The sequence below is a fragment of the Odocoileus virginianus genome, chromosome 17 (assembly GCF_023699985.2).
Source record: "Odocoileus virginianus isolate 20LAN1187 ecotype Illinois chromosome 17, Ovbor_1.2, whole genome shotgun sequence".
Taxonomy (NCBI): domain Eukaryota; kingdom Metazoa; phylum Chordata; class Mammalia; order Artiodactyla; family Cervidae; genus Odocoileus; species Odocoileus virginianus.
In genome coordinates, this window is record NC_069690.1 from 34,797,371 (window position 1) to 34,824,782 (window position 27,412).

General features: G+C 50.1%; 2 protein-coding genes and 1 long non-coding RNA gene across 9 annotated transcripts; 2 read left to right on the plus strand and 1 right to left on the minus strand.

The window, feature by feature from the left end:
* Window positions 1-1,672: 1,672 nt before the first annotated feature.
* Window positions 1,673-25,733, plus strand: LOC139039099 (uncharacterized). 4 transcript variants are annotated; one of them, XR_011492281.1, is made up of 4 exons: window positions 1,673-2,130; window positions 2,458-2,599; window positions 21,983-22,024; window positions 23,035-25,733. It is a non-coding gene; the product is annotated as an uncharacterized lncRNA (long non-coding RNA). The 4 variants fall into 4 exon arrangements; XR_011492280.1 differs by lacking the exons at window positions 21,983-22,024; window positions 23,035-25,733 and adding an exon at window positions 16,607-20,488; XR_011492279.1 differs by lacking the exons at window positions 21,983-22,024; window positions 23,035-25,733 and adding an exon at window positions 16,610-20,488.
* On the minus strand, window positions 6,578-15,790 carry SGCA (sarcoglycan alpha). Of its 4 annotated transcripts, none has more exons than XM_020914169.2 (10): window positions 15,411-15,789; window positions 14,457-14,579; window positions 14,198-14,352; window positions 13,950-14,022; window positions 13,428-13,626; window positions 12,835-12,997; window positions 11,671-11,879; window positions 11,445-11,471; window positions 7,015-7,207; window positions 6,578-6,707 (listed from the first exon to the last, which is right to left on the minus strand). In XM_020914169.2, the coding sequence occupies exons 1-9, from the start codon at window positions 15,445-15,447 to the stop codon at window positions 7,027-7,029; spliced, it is 1,167 nt and encodes a 388-aa protein (XP_020769828.1). In that variant the 5' UTR covers window positions 15,448-15,789; the 3' UTR covers window positions 6,578-6,707; window positions 7,015-7,026. The 4 variants fall into 4 exon arrangements, with proteins under 4 accessions (XP_020769828.1, XP_020769826.1, XP_020769827.1 ...); XM_020914167.2 differs by having other exon boundaries at window positions 6,578-6,748; XM_020914168.2 differs by having other exon boundaries at window positions 6,578-6,712; window positions 15,411-15,788.
* On the plus strand, window positions 9,631-10,842 carry LOC110151003 (histone H1.9-like). Its single transcript, XM_020914171.2, has one exon. The coding sequence runs from the start codon at window positions 10,218-10,220 to the stop codon at window positions 10,755-10,757; it is 540 nt and encodes a 179-aa protein (XP_020769830.2). The 5' UTR covers window positions 9,631-10,217; the 3' UTR covers window positions 10,758-10,842.
* Window positions 25,734-27,412: the final 1,679 nt, after the last annotated feature.

Below are 27,412 nucleotides of genomic sequence, written 5' to 3' on the forward strand. Positions count from 1 at the left end.
CTTTCTTCACCCTCTGCCTGCCCCTCCTGCTGGCCTGAGAGCCTGAGGCCCCCACCGGGAAGGTGACTGGCCAGATCCCCAATCTCAGGGAAGAGGGACAGCAGTGTGCAGTCTGTGGGGACACAGCAGATCCAGGGAGTCAGAGCTCTGATGCAGACCAGGCGCCCAGAGACCTAGAGATGGGGAGACGTTGACAGCGACCCTGTCCCGCAAACCTCCCTACCCCTGCCCCCTGCAAGGTCTTAGGGCATAAACCTTTGGGCAGGAAAGGCTCGCATCCCTCCTTCGGGTCCACAGAGAGGTGGACAAGTCCTCAGAGTCCATTGTCTGCCTTGGCTGTCATTAAATAGTCATGGCGGCTAACTATAGCCTTTAATAATTCATCATTAGCACTTCTCTCACCTTCAGGGTAGTGGAGTACTGGAATTAGCTTAAAGAGGACAAAAGATTGTGGCTTTGAACAAAGGTTTATTCAATATGCAAATTATTTCAAGTTACCCGATGATCCTCTGATCAATCCAGTGAATGATTAGTGATGCAGACCTGACACCAGCCTCAGCAACCCATCCACCTGGACCTCCTGCTCCTTGGCGCCCTTGGCCATCTTGGTGCCATCTCCATCTGCCCCCACAGGGGATCCAGAATCTACCCAAGCCTGGCATCCAAGGCTTTACCTGATCACTACCCACCTGCTCCTTCTCACTGTCTCCTCTCCTGCTTGTGTGACACTTGTCACACCAGCAATGGCACCATGCTTCTTAACTTCTAGATCTTACTTATATTTCAAATGTCTCATTGTCCCCTCACTCTCCTGCCCAGCTCAAGCTGAGTTTGACTGGAGTTTCCAAAGCTCTCCATGTCTGCAGAATTCAGCTCAGCCTCAGACCAGACCTGCTGCCACTGTCATGCTGTCATGTTCTAACCCTGTTATTCTCTCCAGGTCAAGGGGAGCTGGCCAAGGCAGGCTGGAGGCCAGGCACCGCAATGCTGGGCGCAGGTCCAGGCCTAGATGCCGGGGAGATTAAAGAAAGAGAAGGTGAGCTCGAGAGGCGGCCTTTTTAGGAGAGCGTGTGGCGTGTGAGCATCACTGCCAATAAGAGTGAGCAAGTGTGAGAGGGAGAGCACATACAGATCCACGTGTGAGCAGCCAGCGGGGAGAGGTTCTAGGCCTGGGCTTGCTGCAGTGAGAAACACGTTCTCTGTCTACCAGTGTCGGAGCCGCTAGCCGCTGTGGCTGTGGAGCGCCTGACCTGAGGACGCGCTGCCGAAGTACTCCCTTTCCCGTTTATTGTGATTAACTTTAATAGCTACCTGTGGCTGGTGGCTACTGAGCTGAGCAACACAGTTCTTTACAAAGCGGGGGGACTATGCCTCTCGCTACACGTGCGCGGATCTACACGTGGGCACGTGTGTGTGCTTGCAGTGTGCACATGCATGCTTGAGGGCGTGCGAGCTGACACCCGCGCTGGTCAGGGCTGTGGTGGTGACAGAGCCCCGCTGTGCAGTCCTGCCTGTGTCACGTGCGTTGGAGCCAGACTGAGGTTCCAGTGTGCGCGCCGGACGGGCGGGGAGGGGGACAAAGGGGCCATTGTACTACATTCCAAATTCAAGCCCTCCTCGCTGCTGACATCACAGCTGCCTAAATACAGCTGTTCAGAGCTGCTCCCCGAGACCTGCTGCCCGCACGCGTGGAGGCACCGCGGCCCTTTCCGCCTGCTGCTCCATGGACTCGCTTTTGCTTTTCGGTGAGGGAATGGGTCATGTTCCTGCAACTGATTTTTCAATCAAATCTAGACCGAAGATTCTAGAAAGAGAGGAGGCTACCTTTGGATTTTTCACTTTTTGCTTTCTCTCAGAATCCTTGGACCTTTTCGTGGCTTGAACCCATCTCCTGGCAGGACTTTCTATAACTGAAACATGGCGGATTTCCCCTCTTTTTTTCCTGGCTCTTTAACTCTCAGCTCCCCAGGTGCCTCTGAGACAGAGCTGGGTGATGTTGAAGGGCTTCCCGGCTGAGCATGGGAGCCTCAGGCCAGGCACCCACAGGGCCACGTGGAGCTGATCGCGGGGCTGCTGGAGCAAGCATGGGACTCTGAAAGCAAGACCACCCACAGGAGGAGAGGGAGTGAGGTGGGTTCCCACAGTCATCCCTGGGTGAATGAGAAAGTACCCACTCACCTAGGACCAAATGCTTCGATGTTCTAAGGGATCCTGCACCAGTGTGGGTGTGTGAGGGACAGTGGGGGTGGGGTCTGCATACCTGGGGCATGTGTGCACAGACATGACAGAGGGCATAGGAGAGTTTGTCTGTGTGATGAGGATGAAAGGGAGATGATAGAGCAGGGAGGAGTGTGGGGGGAATGAGGAGAAACTGGGGGCAGGGAGGCCACCATCCTGAAGTCCAGGGCTGCTGAGGCTTTAGTGGGGGTGAGCAGCTGTCTCTGCATCCCCTTCCAGGTGTGAGGGCTGAGAGATGTCCGTGGACCAGGAGGCAGAACCCTGGAAGAAGGAAGGCTTTTGTCTCAGAGGATGATCAGGCCCTTACACTCATGGAGAATCCAGTGCTTTGCAGGATGTGCATGGCAAAGCCTGGAGGGAGGTGAGTCCGGTGCACATGGGTGATGGAGAGACTGGGGTTTTCTCTGCATAAGACAGCAGTGGAGGAAAGGAAGATGGGTTAGGGTGGAGACCAGAGCACATTTTAGAACAAGAACACCACCACATATTCAATGCTAGGTGACTTCACTGCTGGGAGGCAAACCGCTCCCTCTCCTCAAGGCTTCTGAAAACTGAAAACTGATGCACGCAGAGGCCTGGAGGGAGCAGGTGTTCTGGAAGGCGGCTGAGTTCCGGTTTGGGTTTGGGTCAATCTGGACTTGAGATACAGGTAGGACCGTGAAAGCAGCACTGCCCAATACAAGTAAAAAGTGAGCCACACGTGTAATTTTTCATTTTCTAGCAGCCGTGTTAAACATATAAAAAGAAACAGGGAATGTCAATTTTAATAAGATATTTTATTTAACCCAGAATATTCCCAAATATTATCATTTCATGAGTCCATCTGCAGCACATCTCCATTTGGAAGCCACATTTCAAGTGTTCGGTGGCCACAGGTGGCCAGCAGCTGCCTGAGCAGACAGCGCAGGATTGGACCAGACAGCAGGCCAGAGCCTAGGAGCAGGCGAGTTTCAGGCTCCTCCCCAATTCACGGTTTGAACTCTTCGTAGAATGGAAATTGAGCCATTTCGGATCTTAGGGGACAAGGAGACCTCATAGACCCCTGGTTCTGGGGTGATCATGGGAGTAATTGTATGTAATAAAGTTTTCATTCTTGGGAGCTGCCAGATGCCAGGCACTTGCCTAGTTCTCCCAAACTCTCACAAAAGCCCCCAGGACAGTTATAATTAATGTCTGTGAGTAAACTGAGCCGTGATGGGAACCCTGCTCACTCTGGCTCCAAATCCCAGCAGATACACCAAGGGAGTCGCTATAAAATGGGTGTAGGTGTGAGCGTGCATGTGTAGATATGAACATGTCTCCAGAATAAGGACGAAGTGTGCATGCAGGGACTGAGGCCAGCTTAGGGGTTCCTGGGTCCTGGCTGGCAGAGGGTCCTCTAATCAGTTTGAGAGGTGGTGAGGAACCGTCTAGAGTCAGGTCATATGTGAGAGCTGTGTTTGGGGTGAAGGTGGAGACACGGGGTCCTGTGGGCAGTATGGAGCTAGAGGAGATAAGGGAGGGAGTGAGATAGAATCTCAGGAAGGAGCAGCTATTTGTCCTTGGTGGTGAGGGGCTGAGGTGTGACTGCCAGGTGGAATCTTGCCTCTCCGAGCATATGCAAAGGGGTGCTGAGTGCCAGGGCAGTGGGGCTCGCGTGCGTCTGCGTCCAGGCACAGCTCGCTGTCCTCCGCAGTCACGCTATCCCCCTAGTCGTGTCTGGGCCACTTCCTCCTCGGCCAGCAGCCAGGATCCCGTGTGTTCCTGGTAGCTGAGCTGGGAGGGAGGCACTGCCAAGATCCCAAGGCAGAGGGAAGTATGGGGCTGGTCTCAGACTCTCCCATCCGGGCGGAACAGGAAAAGCGCATGGGTCCAGGGTGAGAGGGCAGCCTCCTCCTCACAGGGGTGGGGGGCGGACATCCCAGACCGCAGGCTGACTGTGCAGAGCCTCCAATCTGAGCAGATTCTGTGCAGCTCCGGGTTTCAGCCACATGAGGGGCCCCAGGGAAAGGAGGAAATTGCGAATGAAAAAGTCAGAGTCCATGTGATTGGGGGTTGTTACCTAAAGAGCCCTTGAGTTTATTGAGCACATATATTCAAGAGGCTTGGTGCCTCTTGCTGCCTCCATGGATGCTTCTGGGATTAACTAACCAATGGGTGTGGGGTGGCCAGCAGGGAAGTGGGGCAACCACAAGATAATGGTAAAAGTTCTAGCAGTGGCCTTGCTCACTTCACCTTCTTTGCCCAGAGAGGAGGAGCAACCTGCTCAAGAACTCTGAGCAGCCTGGACCTCATGGCTTCCCTTCACACATCCTTTTACACGACTTTCCTGGGCGCCTGCTGTGTGCAGGCCCTGTCCCTGGGGGAGCACAGAATCTTGCCCTCCTGGAGCTTAGCCCAGGGCCAAAGCCCACCCCAACAAGGTGCTCATACAGGGCACATCCTATGGTGGAGAGTGCTCTCTGAGCAGGGGAAAGGCCTCTCTAGAGACCTGCCATTTGCCCAGAGGCCAGAATGACTGCACTAAGGGGAAGTTTTGTGGACATAGGAGACTGGGGGTCCCAATAGAGGGAAGAGCAGGGGCTAGGGCACTGAAACGGGTGTGTTAGGAGGCAGTGTGGCTGGAGCAGGCAAGCACGGGGAGCTAGGATGATGAGGTCAGAAGCATACATGGGGTCTCTAAGCCTGGCCAAGACTTTGGGTTTTCCCCTTGCTGTCACGGGAAGGCAATGGAGAGTGGACAGCAGAGGGGCGAGACTCCTTGATGTTCCCTTTTAAAGAACTGGCCTGACTGGTACTGGAGGTAAGACAGAAGGGGCAGGGAGGAGGCAGGGAGGCTACAGGGAGGCTGCTGTGGGGGTCCAGGAAGAAGCCAGATCCTGGAGCTGGTCTGGGAAAGTCATCGTGGAAGCTGTGAGAGGTGAATGAATTCAGGATATTTTTTCAAGGTGGGGATTCTGGGAAGTGAGAGAAAGGGGAGGGGAGTCCAGGAGCAACTTGGGGCCCCCGTGACCCCTTTGCCTATAGATTCCTGAAAAGTGGGATGCAGTGTTCAGAAACAGCCTCCTCAGTGACCCTGGGGCACCACTATTAGACTGGGGGCTGCCTCAGCTGGTTCCGCTTCCCCTCAGCCGCAGGCTGGGCTCTCGCGTCCAGGTGAGAGAAAAGTCCCTTGTGTCCCCCCCACCTGCCCCCTACACACACACACACACACACACACACACACACACACACACAATACACATATAACACACACAATACACACATAACACACACAAACATACATACACATACATGCAACACACAACACACATAACATAATACATACATATACACACAATCATACACACAACACATGCATACATACGATACACACATAACACACATATAACACACACGTGCATACATAAACACCCACATACACACACACAGAGAAGGGGTGATTGAGCATCAGGTCCAGGATAGTGGATGGGGCCCAGGCCTAGTGTGAGGAGCTCAGAAAGGGGTGTAGAGGCCTCAGAGTGGCAGAGATTCCCCTTGTCTGGATTGTCTCAGAGTTGCCCCCTTGGCCAGGGCCCTGAGCCAAAAGACCCTGCTCCTCCCTCCCCCTCTTTAACTGGGTCCCCTCTGAGGCCATCTCTGGCCTGCTCTCCCAAGGGGGCATCAGATGTGCGACTGGGTGTGGCTCTGGTGGCAGGGCAGGAGAGGACCTGGCCTGCTTTGCTTACAGCCACCTGGGAAGAACAAGCTGCGGCTGCTTCCTGGTCAGCCGTGCTCTCCCGGGCTCACATGGGGACCAAGCTAAGCTGGTGACATCTAGCTCAAGGGCTCCAGGCTGTGAAGTGTCCTGTGGACCTCGACCCTGTCCCTGAGGAGCCCACCGAGAGGGGTCACTGATCCAGGGCATTAAGAGTCCTGCACCCTAACCCCCTCTCCATATCTAGGTTATGACTTAAAAAGGGGCCTCCCTCCAGGGGATCTAAATGGGTAAGAGCCCAGATCTCCTGCTTCCAGAACCTCTCAGCCCTCCAAAAGGCAGGGTAGAGGTGGACACAACAGATCTGAATCCAAGCTCCACCACTTGCCTGCTCTGTGACCTTGGGTAAGTCAGTCTCTCTCTCTCTGTCAGTTAAATGGGGATAATGATCCAATTGTCCCTCACTATTGGGTTCAGGTGAGGATCAATATCAAGGCTGCATATGCAGGTGCTTCCCTCTTACTTACAGAGAATTTAAGAAATGTAAAAATGCCAAGAGTCCCGAGACTCAGGCTACCTCTGAGGGCGTCCACAAGGCAGAAAGGGAAGCAGAAGCAGTGAGGGCTGGGAAGGAGGCTTCTGAGACGGAAGCACAGCAATCGATGAGCAGAGCGGCAGGTATTTATTCTGGGGGTCCTGATCCCAGACACCCTCACCCCACGCCACCCTCCAAGCTTGGGTTCCAGAGGGCCAAGAACTGGAGTCAGGAGGAAGGATGTGGTCATGGTCATGGCTGCTCTGTGAGTGGGGAGAGAAGGGAGGACAAGGCCAGGGCTGGAACGGGAGCAGCAAAGAGAAGAGAGAGTGGGAGTTCATGAGAACCAGGCCCCAATTCTCCCACTTTCCCCACCCTGACCCTCAGACTGTGAGTGCTTGGCACTGGGGCCACACCCCTGGCACTGCTGAACACCTTCCCACCGCTACCCTGGGGGGCAGACAGGTCTGTGTGCCCCTTCCCATTCCCCAACCCCCTGTGACAGCCTTGAGATGGAAACCACATTATTCCCAGAAAGAGGCTGGCCCTGCCCAGCTGGACCCACCTGGGCCGGCCCTCAGTGCTGGTCCAATATGAGGGGCACCTGAGCGCTGTCCACTTGCGGGGGCAGCCGCTCGCCTGTGCGCACATTGAACATAGGCAGGGTAGAGAGTGGCCTGGGCACCTCTCGGCTAGATGCCATCTGTCGCAGCTCCTCTGTGTTCCCACGGATGGTGCAATGGTGGACCATCTGGATGCTAGGGGCACAGGAGGGAGACACATACAGGATAGGTGGAGGAGGACAAACAGGAAGTTCTTCAGTGCTAGCTCAGTATCCAGGGAATGAGGCATAGGCTCTGAGTGCAGACATCCTGGGTTCAAACCTGCGTATCCTTTGCAAGTTGCTTAACCAGTCTATGCTTCAGTTTCCTCAACTGTAAAATGAGGATAATGAAAGAACCTACTTCCTAAGATTGCTATGGAGTTTAAATGAGAAAATACAGGTTGGGTGTTTAGAAAAGTGCCTGGCACATGGTGAGTGCCTGAGATACTAAGTCATTAATAGATACCCACAGTGGCATGTATTTTCAGAGGCCACTGTTTGCTAGGCTCTGTATGGTTTTTATATTCTGGTGATCCCCTGGATCCCTTCCAGCAATCAGTTTCCATTTCTGATACTCTCTCCCTTCCCCATCATCCTCATTTTAGTCTGGCAAACCTACCTCCTCCACCTTTTCCTAGCTTTTGCCCAAGCTCTTTTCCTGGCGGACTTTGACTGCTTCTGTTTTGGATCCTCAAACCTGACCCTCTTCCACCCTGCCCCACACTGCCCCCAGCATTGCTTAGCTCAGACGCTAAGTCTTACTTCCTGTCTGTGTTTCAGACCTGTCTCCTTGAGGCTGGAACCAGGCTCCACCCTCACCGGGCCAGAAACCCTAGGAGGGGCTGACTGAACTGACCGCCACACCCATTAGCAAGTCCCTCCTGAGCTCTAGATCCAGTTTCCTCTAGGAAGGCTGAGCCTCCTCATCTGACATTCTCATGGGCTTGTTTTCTGCTGTCCAGAAGCATCTTTAATTCATTTTGAGAAATAGGGTGGCACAGTGGTTAAGCATGAGGACTTGCTTTGGGCCTGAATGTGAGTTCCTCTGCTTACTGGTTGTGCTACCCTGTGTGAGTTATTTGACTTCTCTGCCACCATTTCCTCAACTGTAATAAAGCTGTTGTATGAATTAAATGAATTAATGCAAGAAAAACATTTACATCTACTGGTCAGTATGCAGCCAAAGATAGCTATTATTATAGGGAGTCTTCTGTTGCTATTATTATCACTGGTATTATTATAGTAGGTCCACTGATGAACTTGGCCTTCAGTAGTAGGACATTTCCAAGCCCTTTGGCATGAACCCACCCATACTCGTGGGCTTTTCACAGGCTCCCTGGTTGCCAGGTCAGACAGACAATAAGACCTGGTTTTCTTAAAGGGGCGGTGGCCCCAGGCAGGGTGGAAGCCATCCTTCTTACCACTGGATTACTGATCAAATCCAGGAGGGGGAAATGATTCCCATCTATATCTTCATCTCAAGTAGTGGACACAGACTCTGGCTGGAGTCTGAGAGATAAGACTAAAGGAAAGATATTCTAGCTTCCTGCTGAATGGGCCACCCTCCTCCCCAGAAAGAATAGAACCAAGCACTTTCTGGCCAGCGGAAGGAGGTGGAGCCACCCTCTTAAGGCGAGAGGAGGGTCAAAATGAGCTATTGAGTCTGGAATTTGGCAAGCAGAGTTGTCCAAAACACAATTTTCCATTCCCAGGCGAAGGGAGGCTGAGACAGGAAGGGAGCAAGAAGAGTATGGAAGTGGAGGCAGCCAGGCAGGTAATGACCTCGGGTGGGGGAGGCCTTGGCCGATGGGCCCCCTCCCCACCCCTAACCCCACATCTGGGTCTCATTACTCTGGCAACACACACAGGTGGAAAAATGGTCCAGGGACATGTTTTCCAGAGCAGGAGCAGAAGTCAGAGCCACAGTGCCCTCCCCCACAATCTTTCCACATCAGCACTTGGGCAGAAAAAATGAACAGGCAGGCATTCACATACACACACACACACAGCCCTTTGAGCCCTGCCTCTGGCACACAGCTCGCAGGAGAGGGTCATTGGGCTGGAGGATGTTCTGACCAATAAAATCTGATGCAGGTAAAAAACAGATAGCAGATTCACTCTTTTGGATAATTTCAATTTCCTCGAAGAAGCAAAAAGAAAAATGAATAAAGAAAATTGGATTCTGTAAAAATAAATCAACACAAAATCCACACCAGCAAGGGCTAATATCACACACACATGGTAAAATTGGTTATTGACTCAAAATTGATGGAGGAAGCCTGACACCAGCAGAGCTAGAAAACTGACACAGGAAAGCTGGACATGGTGAAAAGTAACTGGTCAGAAGAGAATATTCTCAATGGCAGAAGATAGAATTGGTCAAACTTGGCACAGGCCAAAAAAAAAAATAAGAAAAATCCAAAACTTACATAGAAAATCACTGATCCCAATAGGGAAAAAATTCTACCAAATGAACATGAAAACAGAAAAGAAGGAAATCCGTTGTATTACTTTGTTAAAAAAAAGTTGATCAAGGAATTAAATTGAGTTAGATAGATCAAAGAATTACATTTCTGTTCACACTGGGAAATTTATTCCCCATAAAAATTCAGAAATGTAGGTGAATACTGATTCTAAAGTTTGGTGTTCTTCAACCTAATGAATTGAGATGGCGGGGTCAAAATGGTGGGTTTAAAACTGGGGTCTTGGGCACCCTAAAATCAGCTGGTGAGCGTATACACATGGACCCACATGGGTCCATCCGCCTGACTCACTCAGCCACAGCCCTTCTTTCCAGGCTACCTGGCATGTCAGATGCTCACACTCTGGTATCTCCCATCTGCCCCACCCAGGGGGAACAATGGGTCCACTGTGACCCTCACAGGATTCTGGTGGCCTCACAATGTCCCCCTGAGGTCACTACAGAGATAACCTTACCACCCCCTGCACCTCAGGCACAAGACTGCCAAGGCCAGCATAGGTGATCATCCTTGGTCCTCCTCTGGCCACCCAGGGCAAGGCTCGGGCCAGAGCCCTACAGGAAGCCTCTGAGGGAACCAGGAACTGGGGCGCACCTCCCCCACCGAGAAGCAACCCAGAAGAGATTTCCAGCCGCCATCCTGGAGGTCCTTGAACCCAGCTCCCTTCACCCACCCCAGGAAGAGATGCAGAAAGACACTTCGCTGCCGCCCCCATCTGGGCCCTTGGCCTCCAACACTGCCCTGGGTGCAGGCCTGCAGGCCAGCTCATCTGGACTCCCGAGCAAGAGCGAGACTCCGCGCAGCACCAGCCCCAACCCCCACCGGAAGCCCAACATATCCAAGGTGATCCTGGGGTTCGTGGCAGGCAAGGGGGCAGGCAAACGCGTGTCCCTGGCCGCCCTGAAGAAGGCTGTTGCCACCAGGGGCTACAACATGACCCGCAACGCCTGGCGCTTCAAGCGAGTGCTCAAGGGGCTGGTGGACAAGGGCATGCTCAAGCGGGTGACAGGCAAGGGGGCCGCAGGCTCCTTCCTCATGGGCAAGAATCATGCCTCCAAGATTAAGCTCAAGGCCAAGAGACGGCGGCAGCGGCGGCAGCAGTCTCGGCAGCGCCGGTCTGGGCAGCGCCAGCCTGGGCAGCGCCAGTTGCTCATGGGCTCCAAACAGGGGCACAAGCAACCCATCAGGGGGGTTCGCAGGGCGACCAAATGCCGCCGCAGTTAACCAGGAAGGTTGGGCAAGCAGGCAGGGGTGCCAGGCCCGCCACAGGCTCAGTGCAGTGAGAATAAAAGGAGCCTAACTTATTTCACACCTGACTCCTGGAATCTTTGGGGTTCAAGGGAGTGGGAGAGGAAGAGGTCTGGGGGTACACAGGAAAGGTAAGGCCAGGGGTGGGGGAAACCCTGGGGTTTGGGAAGGGCTGGAGAAGAAAGCATCCAGGTATTAGCTAGTCCAATCGCATTATCTTGGAGGTGAAGAAACTGAATGCAGAAAGGGTCACAGTAATTATGCTGCAGAACAGAGCCTGCAACCTAAGTGTCTGACTCACAGTGAAGTGTGTGTGTGTGTGTGTGTGTGTGTGTGCGCATGCGTGTGTGTGCGTGCTGGTGCACACACTGGAAGCCTTGTAAGTTGCTTCTCAAACCCTTTGCCCGAAGGTGGCAGCAGATCCCTAAAGCCTGGCTAGATCCCCTCTCCTGTCCCACATTAGACTCTTCCATGGAGACCAGAAAATGAGAAAGCCAAGCCAGAATAGGTGGGACCCAGCCCCCAGCCAGCCCAGGATTGGAGCGCATAGACCAAGTGTGGCCCCATTATCTGGGATTTGTCTGCTGCCCATGGAGGTTGGAGGGTCCAGCTTAATAGTCCAGAGGGGGGCTCCCACCCAGCCCCCAGACTTCCCCTACTCACTCAGAGGTGGCCTGGTCTCTCTTCAGCCTGTGGAAAAACAAGGGTGAGGATTAGCTATTATCCACAATCGTCCAGGTGCAGCCATGCAAGGGGCCCCTGCTGTTTTCCTGGCTGAGGATTCCACTCTCGGAGGGATCTGGGTCCCCAGGCAGCACATGTACCACAAGCAGCCTACAATGTGAGCACCAGCCTCGGTGCCCTCCCTGCCCTCTGCCCCCACACTCACCGTCCCTCCCGCCGGCAGCACATGACGTAGGCCAGCAGCAGGGTCAGCAGCAGGGCCACCAGAAGGGGCACCAGGAGGGTGACGAGGGCGTCGGTCAGGAAGTCTCGGGCTGTGGCCTCAGTGGGTGGGCAGAAGAATGGGTCGTGCTCCAGGATCCCATCCCCTGGGGCCGGTACCTCGTCTGCAGGCTCTGGCACTGACTTGTCCACCTGCTCAGGAAGCCGAGGGTTGATCCAGGAGTGGATGGCTAGACACAGAGACCCCCAGGGCACAGAGCAGGAGTTCTACTCGAGGAAGCGGCGGGGACTCCTCCTGCCTCGCCTCTCCCAGCTCATGTAACTGAACAGGACAAGCACCGGTCTAGAAACCAGGAAAAAATTCTAGGAGAGGCAGGACCATACAACGGGCAGAGTACAGTCCTCAGGGTTGAATCCTGTTTCAGAAAACTTCTGTGCTGCGATGATTTGCCTCTAGGTGCCTCGATTTCCTCATCTGTAAAAGTAGGATGCTAATAGTGGTACCTGTCTCCTGGGTGGTTGCGAGGATAAAACACATGGATTGCATAATGCCTTACCCATAGCAAGTGCTCAAGAATATTGATTACCAGTTTCTGGCTGTGCTATTGGTCAAGTCACAGGAAGGGTTCCTAGCCCTGGGAACAGGATCTCTAGTGACCCTAGACACCTCAGCTCCGTATCCCAAAGAGCAGAAAGTGAGCATCTTTGGTTTATAACATAGGGGTGAGCTATCTAGTCCATGTTTCAAGATAATTTGCTAAGTGACACCTTAGAGGAAAGTAAATAAACAGCTGTCACACAGAAACCCTAGGTGGAGAAAGAAGCTTGGCACCACTCTATGGGAGTGACTGTTGGAGCTGTTGAGTTGGGCAGAGCTGGGGTTCCAGGAGCTGGCGATCCTTTTGTCTGGATTATGGACTCTATTGCCCTCTTGTGGGAGAAGGTAGAACATCAGAACATCAGGCTGTGTGTGTGTGTGTGTGTGTGTGTGTGTGTATGAGAGAGACAGACAGACAGACAGACAGACAGACAGAGACTGGGAAACAGTAGAGATAATTGAAGTAACAGAGATGGGATGGGAAGGTGAGGATGGAGGAGACCGTGATGGGGGCCATGTCCCACCCCCCAATCCCAGAGCCCTCCTCACCAAGGACACATTGCACCAGTCAACCCGGAAGTGAGGTGCCAAGGTGTCATAGCAGGACAGTAGCGGAGGCTGGCCCTGGGCACAGCGCGCGTGGCTGTCGGGGGATGCCACCATCTTCAGGCAGGTGGAGAAGGGTGAAGCAGAGCCCACCTTGATGTATACCCTGGGCCCAGATAGAAACCACTATTAGATAATTGAGGGACGTGTCACTGAGCACTGGAGATTTGGGGGTTATGGCCATCCTGAGATCTGGGATTATGGTGAGAGTATACAGAGCACCCCAGTCTTCTGGGGACCTTGTCCTCTCAGCAATGTCCTTAAATGGATAAATCTTTCGTGTCCTATGGGTACCAGGAAGTGCAAAGTTCAGGGTAACTAGGGTTTGGGCCCTGGAAAGGCAAGAGGAAGATGGAATGACCAGAAGAACTGGACAGTGACATGATGCTGGGAGGTAAAGACAGGCATGATGAGCATGCAATACAATGGATAAAGCCTCACTAGGAAGTTAGGGAAACCCATGTTCTAACCCCACCACCTAGACAAAAGGCAAGCTGCTCCCTCCTCCAGGAAGCCCTCCTGGGCTGCATACCTACCCTTCCTTGCGGCCCTCAATAGGAAGGGGGACTCGGCCCCCACGGTCCAAGGCAGAGGTGATGTTGAGCAGCTGGAGTTCCCCTGGCTCCCAGAGCCCCCCCAGTGCTGCGAGGAAATGGCTGGCAGGTGTCGAGGGCAGCACTTCCTCCACATCATGGCTGCGCACCAGGAACTCAGCCTGGTAGGGCAGCAGGGGGCCTGGGAAGGCCAGGTGGGCACCTCAGATTGTACCCAACCCCCAGCCCAGCACGGATCCTTCCCAAGCCTCCCCCCATCTAAGCTCCTCCCCATAACCCCTCAAGTCCCTTCCTTCTGCCTAATACTCATACATCACAGGCCTCAAACACCCTTCCCCGGCACCCACAGCCTCAACTACTTGCCTGTCAGCAGAGCAGCCGAGAACACAGTTCCAGTGTTTTCAGGGTGCCCTGCCCCCCACTAGTTGCTTCTACAACCCCTTCCAAAGGAGATTCCCCCAAGACTGGCATGGTGGGGTAGGGATGGGACAGGGCTGGTGGTACCTTCTGGGTCCCCAATCAACAGCACCAGCATCTGCTGGGTGGTGTCGAAGCTGTCCCGATTGTAGGCTGTGACCTGGAGGATGGGGAAGGGGGGCTGAGAGGTTGGTTAGGAGAGAAACGTGGGGCAGCTGGGCCGGTGAGAGAACACTGAGCGAGCGCACCAAATCAGAGGCACGTGATTCACGTAAATGAGTGAACCCCGGGCCCCTGCTGCATGCGACACAGCCAACTGGGGCCCCTGCTGGTACCTCAATGACCTGGCGTCCACGATCTTCTGGGGTGGCGGTGCCATAGAGGAAGCCAGGCTGGTAGGGGTTGCGCTGGGTATAGCGGAGCCACCGAGGCAGGTCTGGGTGTCCCTGGAGGTGGGCGTGGTAGGTAATCGGGACAGGGGCTGGGACAGCTAGTGGAAGGGAGGAGAGGGGATTGGAGACATGACAGCAGCCTTCCCCAGCCCTGGGCCAGGCACCCCCCAGCCCACCCCAGTGCCCCTCAGGCCCCTCTCACGGAAGACGTGCTCAGGAAGGTGCGGGAAGCTTTCGTGGTCCAGGGTGTGTACAAAGGCGCGGCCCACAAGTGGATGCAGGGTGGTCTGCTGGGCCTCGGTGCCCCCCAACCCTTCCAGGAGACCTGTGGGGAGCCACGACCCCAAACACAATGGCCCAGCCTCAGTCCCAGCCGGGGAATCAGGTCCCCTTTCCACTCAGTCCTTGGTGGCCCTGAGAGACCAGAGAAATGTGTGAGAGGAAAGGGACAGCTTTGCTGGCTCCCAGGAAGGGTGGGTGGGGCCCTGACTGTGCCATACACTGTCATCAGTGATGAGACCCAGACCTTAGTTTGGTTTGGATTCATGGAAGCTCCTCACTCCTCATTTTAGGCCCCCAGTGAGTGTCACAATGGGCAAGGATTAATGTCTGACTGAGAGGGGTGTGTGGTGTGTGTGTGTGTAGGGGAAGTTGGAAAAGAATTCCAAGCTGACTATCTGGGAGACTAGAGAGGAAAGGAAGAAGGGAGGGAGCGGGAAGGACCCCTTGGAGGAGGCTGCTGGCCACTCTAGGGCCTCCCCTAAAATGCAGGGGGAATAGAGTCCACACCAGAGTCCACTAGAAGCTGAGCGAAGGGAAGCCTGAACCCGGAGGCCCAGGGAAAGGATCTGCCCCAGCAGCCCTCACACCTTCCCAGGGCCAAATTTAGCCTGGACCCAGAAAGAAGCCAGCCCAGCCAGCTCATTAAAGGGCCCCAGCGCTCTAGGCCTGTGTGGTTAAGGCCCAGCCTGACACCCCACCCCTCAGAGTTCCCACCTCAGCTCCCAGCCCCAGTTTCCTAGAGCCCCACGGACTGTAGAATTTATACCCCAAAGTCCTTCTGGCCCCTGCCTCACCCCAATGACTGACCCCTTCCCTGAGGAACTTCTCACCCCCTCAACCTGGGCCTCTACCCTGAAGAAGACCCCCAACTTACCCACAAGGAGAGAAATCCAGATTAGCGCTGCTGCCATGGCTGCCCCAGCCTGGCCCTGCCCGTGAGTGACAGAGACAGGAGCGGGGGGAGGCGGGGAGAGGCCCGGGCAGGTGTCCCAGAGCAGCTGGGCCCGGATTCAGCCAACAGGGCCCTCCCCATCCCCACCCAGAGCGGGCGCTAAATCTGGGGTAGACCCGGTCTTCACATGACAAGATCCCTCCAATCACCCCCTTCCAGGGCCCAGAGTGTATTTTCTAGATCACCAACCTTAACTGCCTTGATTCTCCTCTTAAAACCCTAATGACTCCCATTGCCCTGAGCTCCCCAGTGGCTGATGGCCTTCAGGCCCTGCCCGCACCTGGCCATGTTATCTAGAATCCCCGCCTCTCTTCACTAAACACCCCCCCCCCACACACACACACAGTACTGCAGGCTTCTGCCCCACCTCACTCTGTCTATACCCCTCTGTGTAAGCTGTTCCCTCTGCCTGAGTTCCCTTTCTGCCCTCATCCTACCAGCAAACTTCCACTCACTTTTCAAGCCGCAGCACAGGCCCCCTGTCCTCTCTGAAGCCTTTCTGCTCTCCATCCTGCCCCAGGCTGAGCACAACCCAACCACACAGCGGTGTGGGTGGAACGGGATCTTATGATCTTTGCATCCCTGGGCCTGTGCCACCGAACCCCCGAGCAGATGCCCCAGACAAGGACATCTGGGATCTTCCCTGGGTTAGCCTTGGGGGGAGGGTGCTGGCCCGCAGACGGAGGTGACCGATGGGCAGGTCACCCAGTCCTTGTCCCTTCCATCTCTCCCACGTGACCGTCCCACCTGTCCCGGGACAGCCACAGATTCCACAATGAGTGTCCACTCAGGCTGTCAGACCGGGCGGGGTATGTTTCAGAGTCACTTTGGTACCTCTCTGCCTTCTCAAAGATGAAGCGCAAGAGGAAAGAAAGAGGCAGAAGAAGGAGAGCTCTGGGGGAGCAGGCAGAGGTGCCAGAACCTGGCTAGTTGCCCGGGCCTCAACCCCTCACTGGCAACATGTGACTCCCTCCCTTCCTGGCTGCAGCTTCTCCTGCTATTTTTAGAGCCACCCAATAACACCCTCAGTTGTCTTAAGGTGGCATTGCCCGAAGCCAGTGCCAGCAGGCTCACTGAGGCCAGCCTTTCTTATTGATCCTTCTCTCCTTTCCCAAAAGCAGGGGAACCAGGGACTGGGCCAGGAGCCAGCTGAAAGTGCCCTGAAAGTCTCCACCGGCCCACAGAGGACCTCCCCACCTCAGGGCTGTCCAGATTGCAATCTGCTGCTATACTCAGCACCTCTGTCCTTTGAGGCCTAGGGGTAGTGAGAGCAATCACAAGATCTTTAAACCTATTTTGGAAAATTTTAAATAAAACTAAAATATACAGAATACTATAATGAACCTCCTTATATCTATCACCGAGCTTCAACTACGATCAACCCATGGCCGATCTCATTTTATGTATACGCTTCCCAATTAATTTCCTCTGTCAATTTTTCAAGAGGAATTTTTGAAAGATAATGACTTTTAAAAAACATAGCCATGCATCTGGTTCAAGATGGCAGAGTAGAAGGACATGTGCTCATCTCCTCCTGCAAGAGCACCAAAATTGCAACTAGCAGTTGAACAACCATTGACAGGAGGACGCTGGAACCCAAAAGAAGATAACTCACATGCAAAGACAAAGAAGCAGCCACAGCAAGATGGTAGGAAGGGCACAATCATGATCAAACCAAATCCCATACCCGCCAGGTGGGTGACCCATAGATCGGAGAACAATAATACCAAAGAAGTTCTTGCACTACTGTGAAGGTTCTGAACCCCACGTCAGGTTTCCCAGACTGGGGATCTGACAAAGGGACTGGGAATCCCCAGGGATCTGGCCTTGAGGGCCAGTGGGATTTGATTATAGGCCTTTCAGAGGACTGAGGGAAACAGAGACTCCAGTCTTGGAGGGCACAAACAAAATTTTGCGTGCACCAAGACCCAGAGAAGAGGAGCAGTGACCCCACAGGAGACTGAACCAGAACTACCTGCTAGTGTTGGAGGGCCTCCTGTGGAGGCGTGGCTTGGCAGGGGCTCACCACAGGGACGGGGGCACTGGACGGTCCCTCTTGGCATAAACCCTCTTGGGTTTACCATTAACCCTACCATAGAGCCCACAGACTGGAGAACTAGGTCACCTCAGGCCAAACAATTACTTGAGGGAGGGAGGGCAACCCCACCCATCAGCAGATAATTGGATTAAAGCTTTACTGGGCAAGGCCCTGCCCACCAGAGCAGTTTTTCCCACTGCTAGTCCCTCCCATCAGGAAGCTCACATAAGCCTCAGTCTCGTCCATCAGAGGGCAGACAGAAGAAACAAGAAGAAGCACAGTCTCACAGCAGCTAAAACAAACCATGTTACAGAAAGTTATTCACAATGAAAAAGCAGAAAGTTATGACCTAGATGAAGGGACAAGATAAATTCCCAGAAAAACAACTAAAGGAAGTGGAGATAGGCAACCTTTCAGAAAAACAGTTCAGACTAAAGATAGAGAAGATGATCCAAGATCTCAGGAAAAGAATGAAAGCAAAGACTGACAAGATGCAAGAAATGTTTGCCAAAGACTTAGAAGGAGGAAAGAACAAGCAAACAGAGATGAATAATACACTAGAAGGAATCAATAGCAGAATAACTGAAGCAGAAGAACAAATAAATGACCTGGAGGGCAGAATGGTGGAAATCACTGCCACAGAACAGAATATAGAAAAAAGAATGAAAAGAAATGAAGACAGCCTAAGAGACCTCTGGGACAACATTAAATGCATTCACATTATAGGGATCATAGAAAGAGAAGAGAGAAAGAAAGAACCTGGGAAAATATTTGAAGATATAATAGCTGGAAAAAAAAGAGAGAGAGATAATGGCTGAAAACTTCCCAAGCACGGGAAAGGAAATAGTCAACCAAATCCAGGCAGCACAGAGAGTCCCAGGAAGGATAAACCCGAGGAGGAACACACTGAGATACATAGTAATCAAACTGACAAAAATTAAAGACAAAATATTAAAAGCAACAAAGGAAAAATGATAAATAACATACAAGGGAACTCCCATCAGGCTATCAGCTGATTTCTCAACAGAAACTCTGCAAGCCAGAAGGGAATGGCATGACACATTTAAAGTGATGAAAGGGAAGAAATTACAACCAAGAATACTCTACCCAGCAAGACTCTCCTTCAGATTTGATGGAGAAATAAAAGCTTTCCAGACAAGCAAAAGTTAAGAGAATTCAGCAGCATCAAATCAGCTTTACAACAAATGCTAAAGGAACTTCTCTAGGCAGGAAACACAAGAGTAGGAAAAGACCTACAGAAAATAACCCCAAAACAATTAAGAAAATGGTAATAGGATCATACATATCGGTAATTGCCTTAAATGTAAATAGATTAAGCACACCAACTAAAAAGCATAGACTGGCTGGGTGGATGAAAATACGTGTATGTATGCTCTTCCAAGTCCTAAGTCGCTTCAGTTGCATCCAACTCTTTGAGACCCCCTGTCCTGTAGCCCAGGATAGGCTCCTCTGTCCACGGGATTCTCCAGGCAAGAATACTGGAGTGGGTTGCCTTGCCCTTCTCCAGGGGAATCTTCCTGACCCAGGGATGGAAACTGTGTCTCCCGTGGCTCCTGCGTTGCAGGCAGAACCCAGCCAAACCCTGCTTGGGACTTAAACCCGTGTGGCTGGAACTCAAACCCAGCCAAAACCCATGGTACTTGGTTTCAGGACCTACTGAAGCTCAGGTTCTTGATGTTTCATCGCAGAAAGAATTCATTGAGAGACAAAGTGACAGGTAAGAAGTGGATTTATTCAGACACAGAGAGAAGCACACTCCAGAGACAGAGTGTGGGCCGTCACAAGTGTAGCAGAAAAGCTTTTTTATACATATATATGTAAGATATATATATTTTAGGAAACTTACTAATTTTTGCCTAACTAAAAAAATTATGACATTTTGATTCCACTTGTTTGACTTAGTATGAATAGAATGCTAGATTTCTAATTAAAAAATAGATATGCAACAAGCAACAAAGATTTACTGTATAGCACAGGGAACTATAGTCAATATCTTATAATAACATATGATGGAAAATAATGTCAAAAATAATATAAATTATATAACTATAATATAAATTGTATAACTGAATCACCTTGCTGAGCACCTGAAACAATGTAAGTCAACTATACTTCAATAAAATGTATATATTTTAAAAAATAACTGCAATGAATATACCTAATCACACATTTTATGTAAGGTTAATTCCTTAATATCAGATCTATAGAGTTCAAATTCCCAATTTTTCATACATGTCTTTTCTTTATATGATGTATTTGTTTGAATCAGGATCCAAATAAGATGTATACATTGCAACTGACTGATAAGCTTCTTTGAAATCTCTTTAAATCTATGGGTTCCCCCTTCAACTACCATTCTCTCTCTCTCTCTCTCTCTCTCTCTCTCTCTCTCTGGCTTTCCTTGGGGGTAACCAGGTCATTTGTTGTGTAGCCTGGATTTTGTCTGGATTTTGCTGATTGCAACTCCACTGTGTTCTTTAACATATTTCTCTGACCACTATACTTCCTGTAAAATGTATTTCCTGTATGTTGTTATGTCTCACAAATTGTAGTTGGGTTGAGATTCCTGATCAGTTGTAAGTTCCACTTTCTCTGGCAAACCATTTCAAAGGTGATCATAGGAGCCCATCTTGAGCTTGTGATTTGTCCTATTCAGCTGGAGCATCCATCCTGGGAAACTGGAAGGTCAGTTCTGAATCTCAGTCTCTCAACCATGTCTACAAAAGCCCAGTCCAGATTCGCATGCCTCTGCTTCACTCCTGCAGCGGGGGCACTGACTTCAACTAGTTGATTTTCTGTCCTTGCTGCTTTGCCATCCGCACCTGTTTCCCCAGCTTTCCGCCCTATATTGGCCCGTCTCAGTTTAATCCCTTTGGTCCTTTGTCCCTGTCTGTCCGATTCTCCATCAATGTTTGCTGAATAAATGATTAATTGAATATCATCTCCCCAATTCTCTCATTCCACTTCCGTCTCTATGAACCTGTCTCTTGATCTCTGAGCCATATTTTCTTCATCTGCATCTAAAACGGAGGTTTAGATGTCATGAGGGACAAAGGAAAGGGATTATCGTCATTGTGATCCTACCGTCGCATCCGCCTCCTAGACTCCACCCACATCTTTTTCTCCCGCATCCTCTTCGCTGCCCCCAGCAAAACAAAGGGTGCGATCTCTCATTCTGCCACGAGAGGGCGCATTCGCCTGTTCCAGCCCAGACCTGCGCCTGCGCAATATTGGGCTTGGAGCTGGGTGGCCAGTCGGAATCTCAGCAGAGCGCCCCGCCCCGGGCTAGGGATACACGTCAGAGGCGCTTGCTGAGCGCGGCGGCTAGAGGGGACACACAGCCTCTTGTCCTCCCCTTCCGGGTCCAGAGGATGTTCTCCCAAAACACCAAAGCAGGGAGGAGGACCCGCGAGGAGGCAGGGGACTGGACACAGTGCCCTCTTTCCTACCTCCCCCATCATCTACATCATTCCTCGGGCTTAAAAGGACAATTCCATTTTTACCCACCCGCACGACATTTGGGGGAACCAGCCTGAGGACCTAAGTGTACCCATAATACCCCTCCCCCACTCGGCCTTTTATCGGTGAACTTGTCTTCAAAGGGGTTCCTTGAGCCTCCTGACGGCCCAAAGCTATCAATCTTGAGTCTGAGAAGGCCAGAGGCCACCCCTGGCCAAACATTTTAGCTCACAGAGGAGATCCAGAAGGACAGGGTCTGTCTGAGGTCCCGCAGCGCAGTAATCTGCACAGCTCGATCTCTGGACTTGGAGCTGAGTCCTACACAGGCACTCCCTTTCTAGAAAGTGGGGGCAATAAGGACTGATGGGATAATGGACGTGAAAGTGCTTTATAACCTGTAAAACTCTGGAGGAAGTAAGGGGGCTTTTATTTATTTATAACTGACAGTGCAAGGCAATAGCTGCCCAGGGTCAGCCCACTAGCACAGCCTGAGAGCTGGGAGAGGTCAGATTTAGAAGCCTTCTCTTCTGGAGGATTAGGAGATAAACAAAATTTCACTGTCTTACCAAGGACTTGCCAACATGGGCCCCAGTCTCTCCAAAACCAGGAAGAAGGTAGCTGAGGTCATCACTGAGAAGTAACAAAAGTGCCTGGCAACGACTTCCAGTGAAAGGGATCTCCATCAAGCTGCAGGAGGAGAACTGGAGAGATAATTACATGACTGAGGTCTGGGGCCCTGGCTCAACAGATCACTGAAGTATTGTAGATTCTGACACTAAGGAAGTGCTGAAGCTCTTGAACTTTGGCAGTCTGTTCAAACTGCAGGCCACTCAGCCCAGAGTTGGGATGAATTTCAAAACACCTCATGGAAACTTTTGACTCTTGCTGCTGTACTTTAGTATTTTCACCCTAAACCTTGGACAAAGAAAAAGAAAGGAAACAAAGTCTCTGATTTTTTTTTTTTTTTTTTTTGCAGGTGGTATGATTATTTATTTGGAAAATCCAAGAGATTCCATAGGTATGTTGTCAGAGTTATTCAAATAGATCAGCCAGGTTGCTGGACAAAATTTAACATCCAAATTCAAATAAAATACAGAATTCAACAGTGTTTCTATACACAAGCAATAATTTATTAAAAACTGTAATATCTTTTTAGAAAGAAATCATATACAAAATTAATTGTACAGAACCCAGAAAAAAAGCTTAGAAAAGATATTAAAAGATATTTATGAAGAAAAACTAGGCTATAAAACTGTAAAAACTACCAGCTAGAAAAGGAATAAATTAAGTGATGGAGAGATACATTAAATTTAGGGATGAGAAACCTCAATGTCACAAAGACAGTTCTCTCCATAAAAATCTGCTGATTCAATCCAAGTCCACTGAATATTGCAACAGGGTTTTTCAGAGAGTTAGGCAAACTGATTCTAAAATTCATATGGGAGAGAAGAGGACCAAGAAGAGATTAGACAATTCTGAAATGAAGACTTATTTGAAAGCGATAGTAATTAACACAATGTGGTATTGTTGCTGGGCTAGACAAAGAGATCAATAGAATAGAGTGCCCAGAAACAGATCCAAGCATATGTGGGAATGTGATTTATGATGGCAGTGGCCTTGCAACTTAGTGAGCGAGAATACACATTTCAATAAAAAATGTTGTAACAATTGACTTTTCATCCATAAATATTAATTTCAGATGGATTAAAGATCTGAAAGTGAAAGACAAAACTTTAAAATAATTAGCAGAAAATGTAGGAAATCTCAGGGAGGAAAAGTTTTCTTCGATGAGAGACATAATTTATAAAAGATCAATTTCACTACATCACCAAAAAAAAAAAAAAAAGCTTTCTTCTATGAAAATGACATTATAAACAAAAGACAAGCAACAGCCTAAATGATAAATATTGGTAGTACATACAGCAGATAAAAGGTTAGTATCTGGGTATTGATCTCCTACACACCAATAAAGCAAACACAGAACTTTTTGAGTGCCACACCAAATGACATTCTTTTCCTTCTTCCTAGCTAATAGACTCCTGATTCAAAAGTCAAGGGTCTAGGCTTTGGATGAGGCTGGACTTTCCCCATCCCCAGCAGGTGAACAGTGATTGGTCTAAGTAGAGCATGCTGATAAAGTTCCTCTGGTCAGTGACTGGTTTAGATATGGACATGTATACAGTTCTGTCCACTGAGACCAGAAGGGAGATCTCCTGTGGGACTCTGGAAAAAAAGACACTGAGAAGAAAGGATCATTTCTTTTGCTCCTGGACATTGTTGTCTGCATGAGACACCCAGAGAAGAGGCAGCCATCTTGGACCATAAGGGGGCCAGTCTAGGAAGCAAACCAACATGATGAGAAGTATCTTATAGAAGGATGGAAAGAACCTCTTCTTTGATGTCACAGTTGAGTCTCTGAATGAACCAAACCTAGGACTCCTTGTTATGTGAGATAATATAACTCTCTTTTTTGCTTAAACCACTTCTAACTGGACTTTCTATAACTATATCAATAGTTGCACTGGGTAGCAAAGAATGTGGATGTAAGCAATTTGCCTGGAAGAAACCCAGATGGCCAATGAACATGATAAGATGCTCTGCCTCAGAGGCAAGGAATGCAAATTCAAATGAGATACTACTTCACACCCAGCAGATTAGCAAAAATAGAAAGTTTAACAAGAGCAGATGTTGGCAAGGATGTGGTCAGATGGGACATTTTATACAAATGCTGGTGTCAAGAGCATAAACTGGCTACAGAATAGCTCAGCAGTACTAGTCTAGGTGACAGTGTACCTGTAACCTTGGCTTCCTGCTCCGAGGTGTACACTCCAGAGATGGGTTCAGATGAGCACAGGGATGTTCATCACAGCCCTCCTTACAACAGAAAGTCATAGAAACAACTCAAAAGCCCATCAGTAGAGGAACTAATAAATAAGTTGTGGCTTGTTCATATGATGAAATAGTAAACAGAAGTTAAAATCAATGAACCAAAGCCACATATATCAATGTGGCTCCATTGTGAAATGCACCTCAAGTGGAAAAAAGACACAAATGACACACACAGCATGATGGTCTTACATACATTTTAATAGTACATGCTGCTTTATGAATACTTAAATCTATAGGAAAAATGTGAAATTATGGGCTAGACTTAAAAGGGAAGGAAATTCTGACATATTTTACAACGTGGGTGAATCTTGAGGACATTATGCTATTTGAAATAAACCAGTCACAAAAGGACAAATACCATATGATTCCATCTAAAATACAGATTATATATGATGTACCTAGAGTAGTCAAATTCAGAGGAAGTAGAATGGTGGTTGCCAGGGACTTGGGGGTGGGGGCCTGGGGAGTTACTGTTTAGTGGATAGAGTTTCAGCTGGGAAGAGGAAAAATTTCTGGAGATGGATAATGGTGATGGTTGCATAACAATGTGAGTGTACATAATGCCAGTGAACAGTACACTTAAAATGGTTAAAATAGTGATTTTTATGTTATGTATATCTGACAATTAAAATGGTAATTAAAAAATTCTGGGCCATAAAGGATGCATTCCAAATTTTTGAGAGTGGGTAGGGTTGGCAGTGGGACTAGGGAGCCAGAGAAAGGGGTTTCAGCTCAAATTCTCATGTTCTGTTTCTTTTATTTGAAAGAACCTGCAGCAAAAATGTCACAATAACAGTGGGATTTTTTTTGTTTTGTTTTGTTTTCTTTTGGCCACTTCCTGCGATGAGGGATCTTATTTTCCCAACCAGTACCCCCTACTTTGGGAGTGCAGTGCTGAACCACTGGACCACCAGGGAAGTCTCCGAAAGTACTTATAAATTTTGTTTGTGGACTTCCTGGGGGCTTCCCAGGTGGCATTAGTGGTAAAGAACCCGCCTGCTGATGCAAGAGACAAGACAGATGCGGGTTTGATCCCTGGGTCAGGAAGATCCCATGGAGAAGGAAATGGCCACCCATTTCAGTACCCTTGCCTGGAGAATCCCATGGACAGAGGAGCCTGGCGGGCTACAGTCCATGGCGCTGCAAAGAGTTGGACACAACTGAAGTGACTCAGCAGCAGCAGCAGTTGGTGGAGCAGTGGATAAGAATCCGCTGCCAATGCAGGGGACATGGGTTTGATTCCTGGTCCAGGAAGATTCCACATGCCTCAGAGCAACTAAGCCTGAGTGCCACAACTACTGAACCTGCTCTCTAGAGCCCGGGAGCTGCAGCTGCCAGGCCCACATGCTGCAACTACTGAGGCCCCTGTGCCTAGAGCCTGTCCCCCAACAAGAGAAACCACCCCAGTGAGAAGCCCGTGCATCGCAATGAAGAGTAACCCTCTCACCCCTCAGCCCCACCCCACTCACCCCAACTAGAGAAAGCCCACACAAAAAAGTAACGAAGACTGGCCTCAGTCAAAAGAATTTTTTTTAAAAAAAATTCTGTTTGTTATGTGATTCTTTTTCTTTTTTGGCCCCTAGCAGGGATCGAATCCAGGCCCACAGCAGTTGAAAGCACCATATCCTAACCACTGGACTGCCAAGAAATCCCCTGAACTTTTCTTATTTTTAAAGAAACTTTTCAAACTAAAAGTAAAAAAGTAGGTGGGTAAATTCTTTTCTCTCTCAGAACAGAGAGCTCTCTAAAGTAGAACTGCCCTGAAGTGGCCAGATTTGCCACCCCAGTCCTCACTGTCACGGCCACCTGAAGGGCAAGGGCTTTGGCATGGAGCCTTAGAGCTAAGCTACTTTTGCAGAGGGTACCTGGGCTAGGTACATGCAGCCCGCCGAGCCTGGTGGAGCCAGTTGGCAGGGAAGCTGGCAGGGCCCGGATTTGCCTCTCCCTTGACCCTGGGCAGGTGAGGAAGAGGCTGACGGGAAGATGCCTTTTGAGAGCCAATCTCTTTCCCAGGCACCCACTGCAGATCCAGACAGCACATGAAAAATAGAAACCAACATCAAAACACGGGAATGTGTAATAATAGCACTTGGAGCAGGCAGGAAAAAAAGAGTTCTTCGAATCTGCTGATGACAAAATAACATTGCTCAATCTTTCCGTTTTTTTTTTTTTTTTTCCCTTTGACTTCCTTGCAATCTCTGGAGTTCCCATAGCTATGGCGGTCTGCTTTACAAAATACATATTTACAAGCCCTCTAAGCCTGGCTAAATATAGCCTTTCTTTTAAAGCAACTGATGATTTGGAGAAATCTTTCCTCTGTCCTATCCTTTCCCTGCCCCCAATACACACACACACACACACACACACACACACACACACAGCCTGACTCCTCCTTCTAGGTCTCCTTCCTAAATCTCCAAGATGTATCTGAACTTTCCAAGTGACACTAGAACAAAAAGTGGAGGTGAAAGAAAAAGGGGGCCAAGCAGAGGGACCCAGGCAAAGCAGTCTCCCAGCTGTGGGAGGACCTCAAAGAATCCCTCTCTGCAGGGGCACTGGGGGCCTTGAGACGCTAAGAGGCAGGAATGAAAAACCCTCTGGGAGGTAGGGAAGCAAAGTCACCTTCACTCCAGGGATGATCCCAAAAGATTTGGAGACAAGGTGTGCTTATATTTCAGAATCTCATATAATAGAACTCAAAGGGAAACGAGAGGCCCCATAGTCCAGTGGAGACACCGGTAGAAATGCAAATATTGATGCCTCGTTTCAGCCACACTTCCCCACACATGTACACGTGTACACACATACCCTTACATGTTTGGATAGCCATGTAATCAGTAACAGCCAACACACCAAGTTCAGACGTTCAAATTTGAACAATTTGATGAAACTGAGGCTTAGGGAGTAAAATCAACTACCCCAACCAAGGTCGCTCAGCAAGTGGCTGAGCTAAGGCTCAGTTCAGACCTTATAAACCTCTGTTTCTTTCCTCCAAAACTGGAAAGTCACTTCCCACTTCATGTCTCAGCCTTCTTCATTCCCCCTGGGAAGAGGTCAGTCAAGCGCCACTAAAGCCCATTCAACACTGACATCCTGGATTTGAGCTCTCCTGTATGTAAAGTGTACTCACAGGCAAGTCTTTCTAGCATCCTCAAATTAGCCCAACTCTCTGGCAGAGGAGGACAAAAGGAGAGTGGTTGGAACAGGGGCCACTGGTTCACCACGAAATGACCAGAGAGCAAGGTCTAGGCCAGCCAGGTAATGCTAGCCAGGGAAATACCACTTTCCTAGGCTGAATCTCAAGACCCCAGGGCTAGAAAGAGAAGACAACCTTGGCTCGCTCACCCCAGGAGCCCAGGGCACTAAAAGCTCCAGATTTATTTATCACGAAACAGTTCTCTCTCTGCCTTCATCACCTGTCTTTGCAGTTAACACCTGGTGTTTAAAACACAAGCCTCAAGAACAGTCTCAGAAGGCCCTCAAATTTGAGGGTAGGTGGGAAAATAAAGAGGGGCTT

Excerpts from the sequence above, each read along its gene's own strand:
- LOC110151003 (XM_020914171.2), top strand. The coding sequence starts at position 10,218 with ATGCAGAAAGACACTTCGCTGCCGCCCCCATCTGGGCCCTTGGCCTCC.
- SGCA (XM_020914169.2), bottom strand. The coding sequence starts at position 15,447 with ATGGCAGCAGCGCTAATCTGGATTTCTCTCCTTGTGG. Across the intron at positions 14,023-14,197 it reads GTGGACGCCAGGTCATTGAG|GTCACAGCCTACAATCGGGA; the intron begins GTACCAGCAGGG and ends CCCATCCTCCAG. Across the intron at positions 11,472-11,670 it reads TGCTGCCGGCGGGAGGGACG|GCTGAAGAGAGACCAGGCCA; the intron begins GTGAGTGTGGGG and ends GTTTTTCCACAG.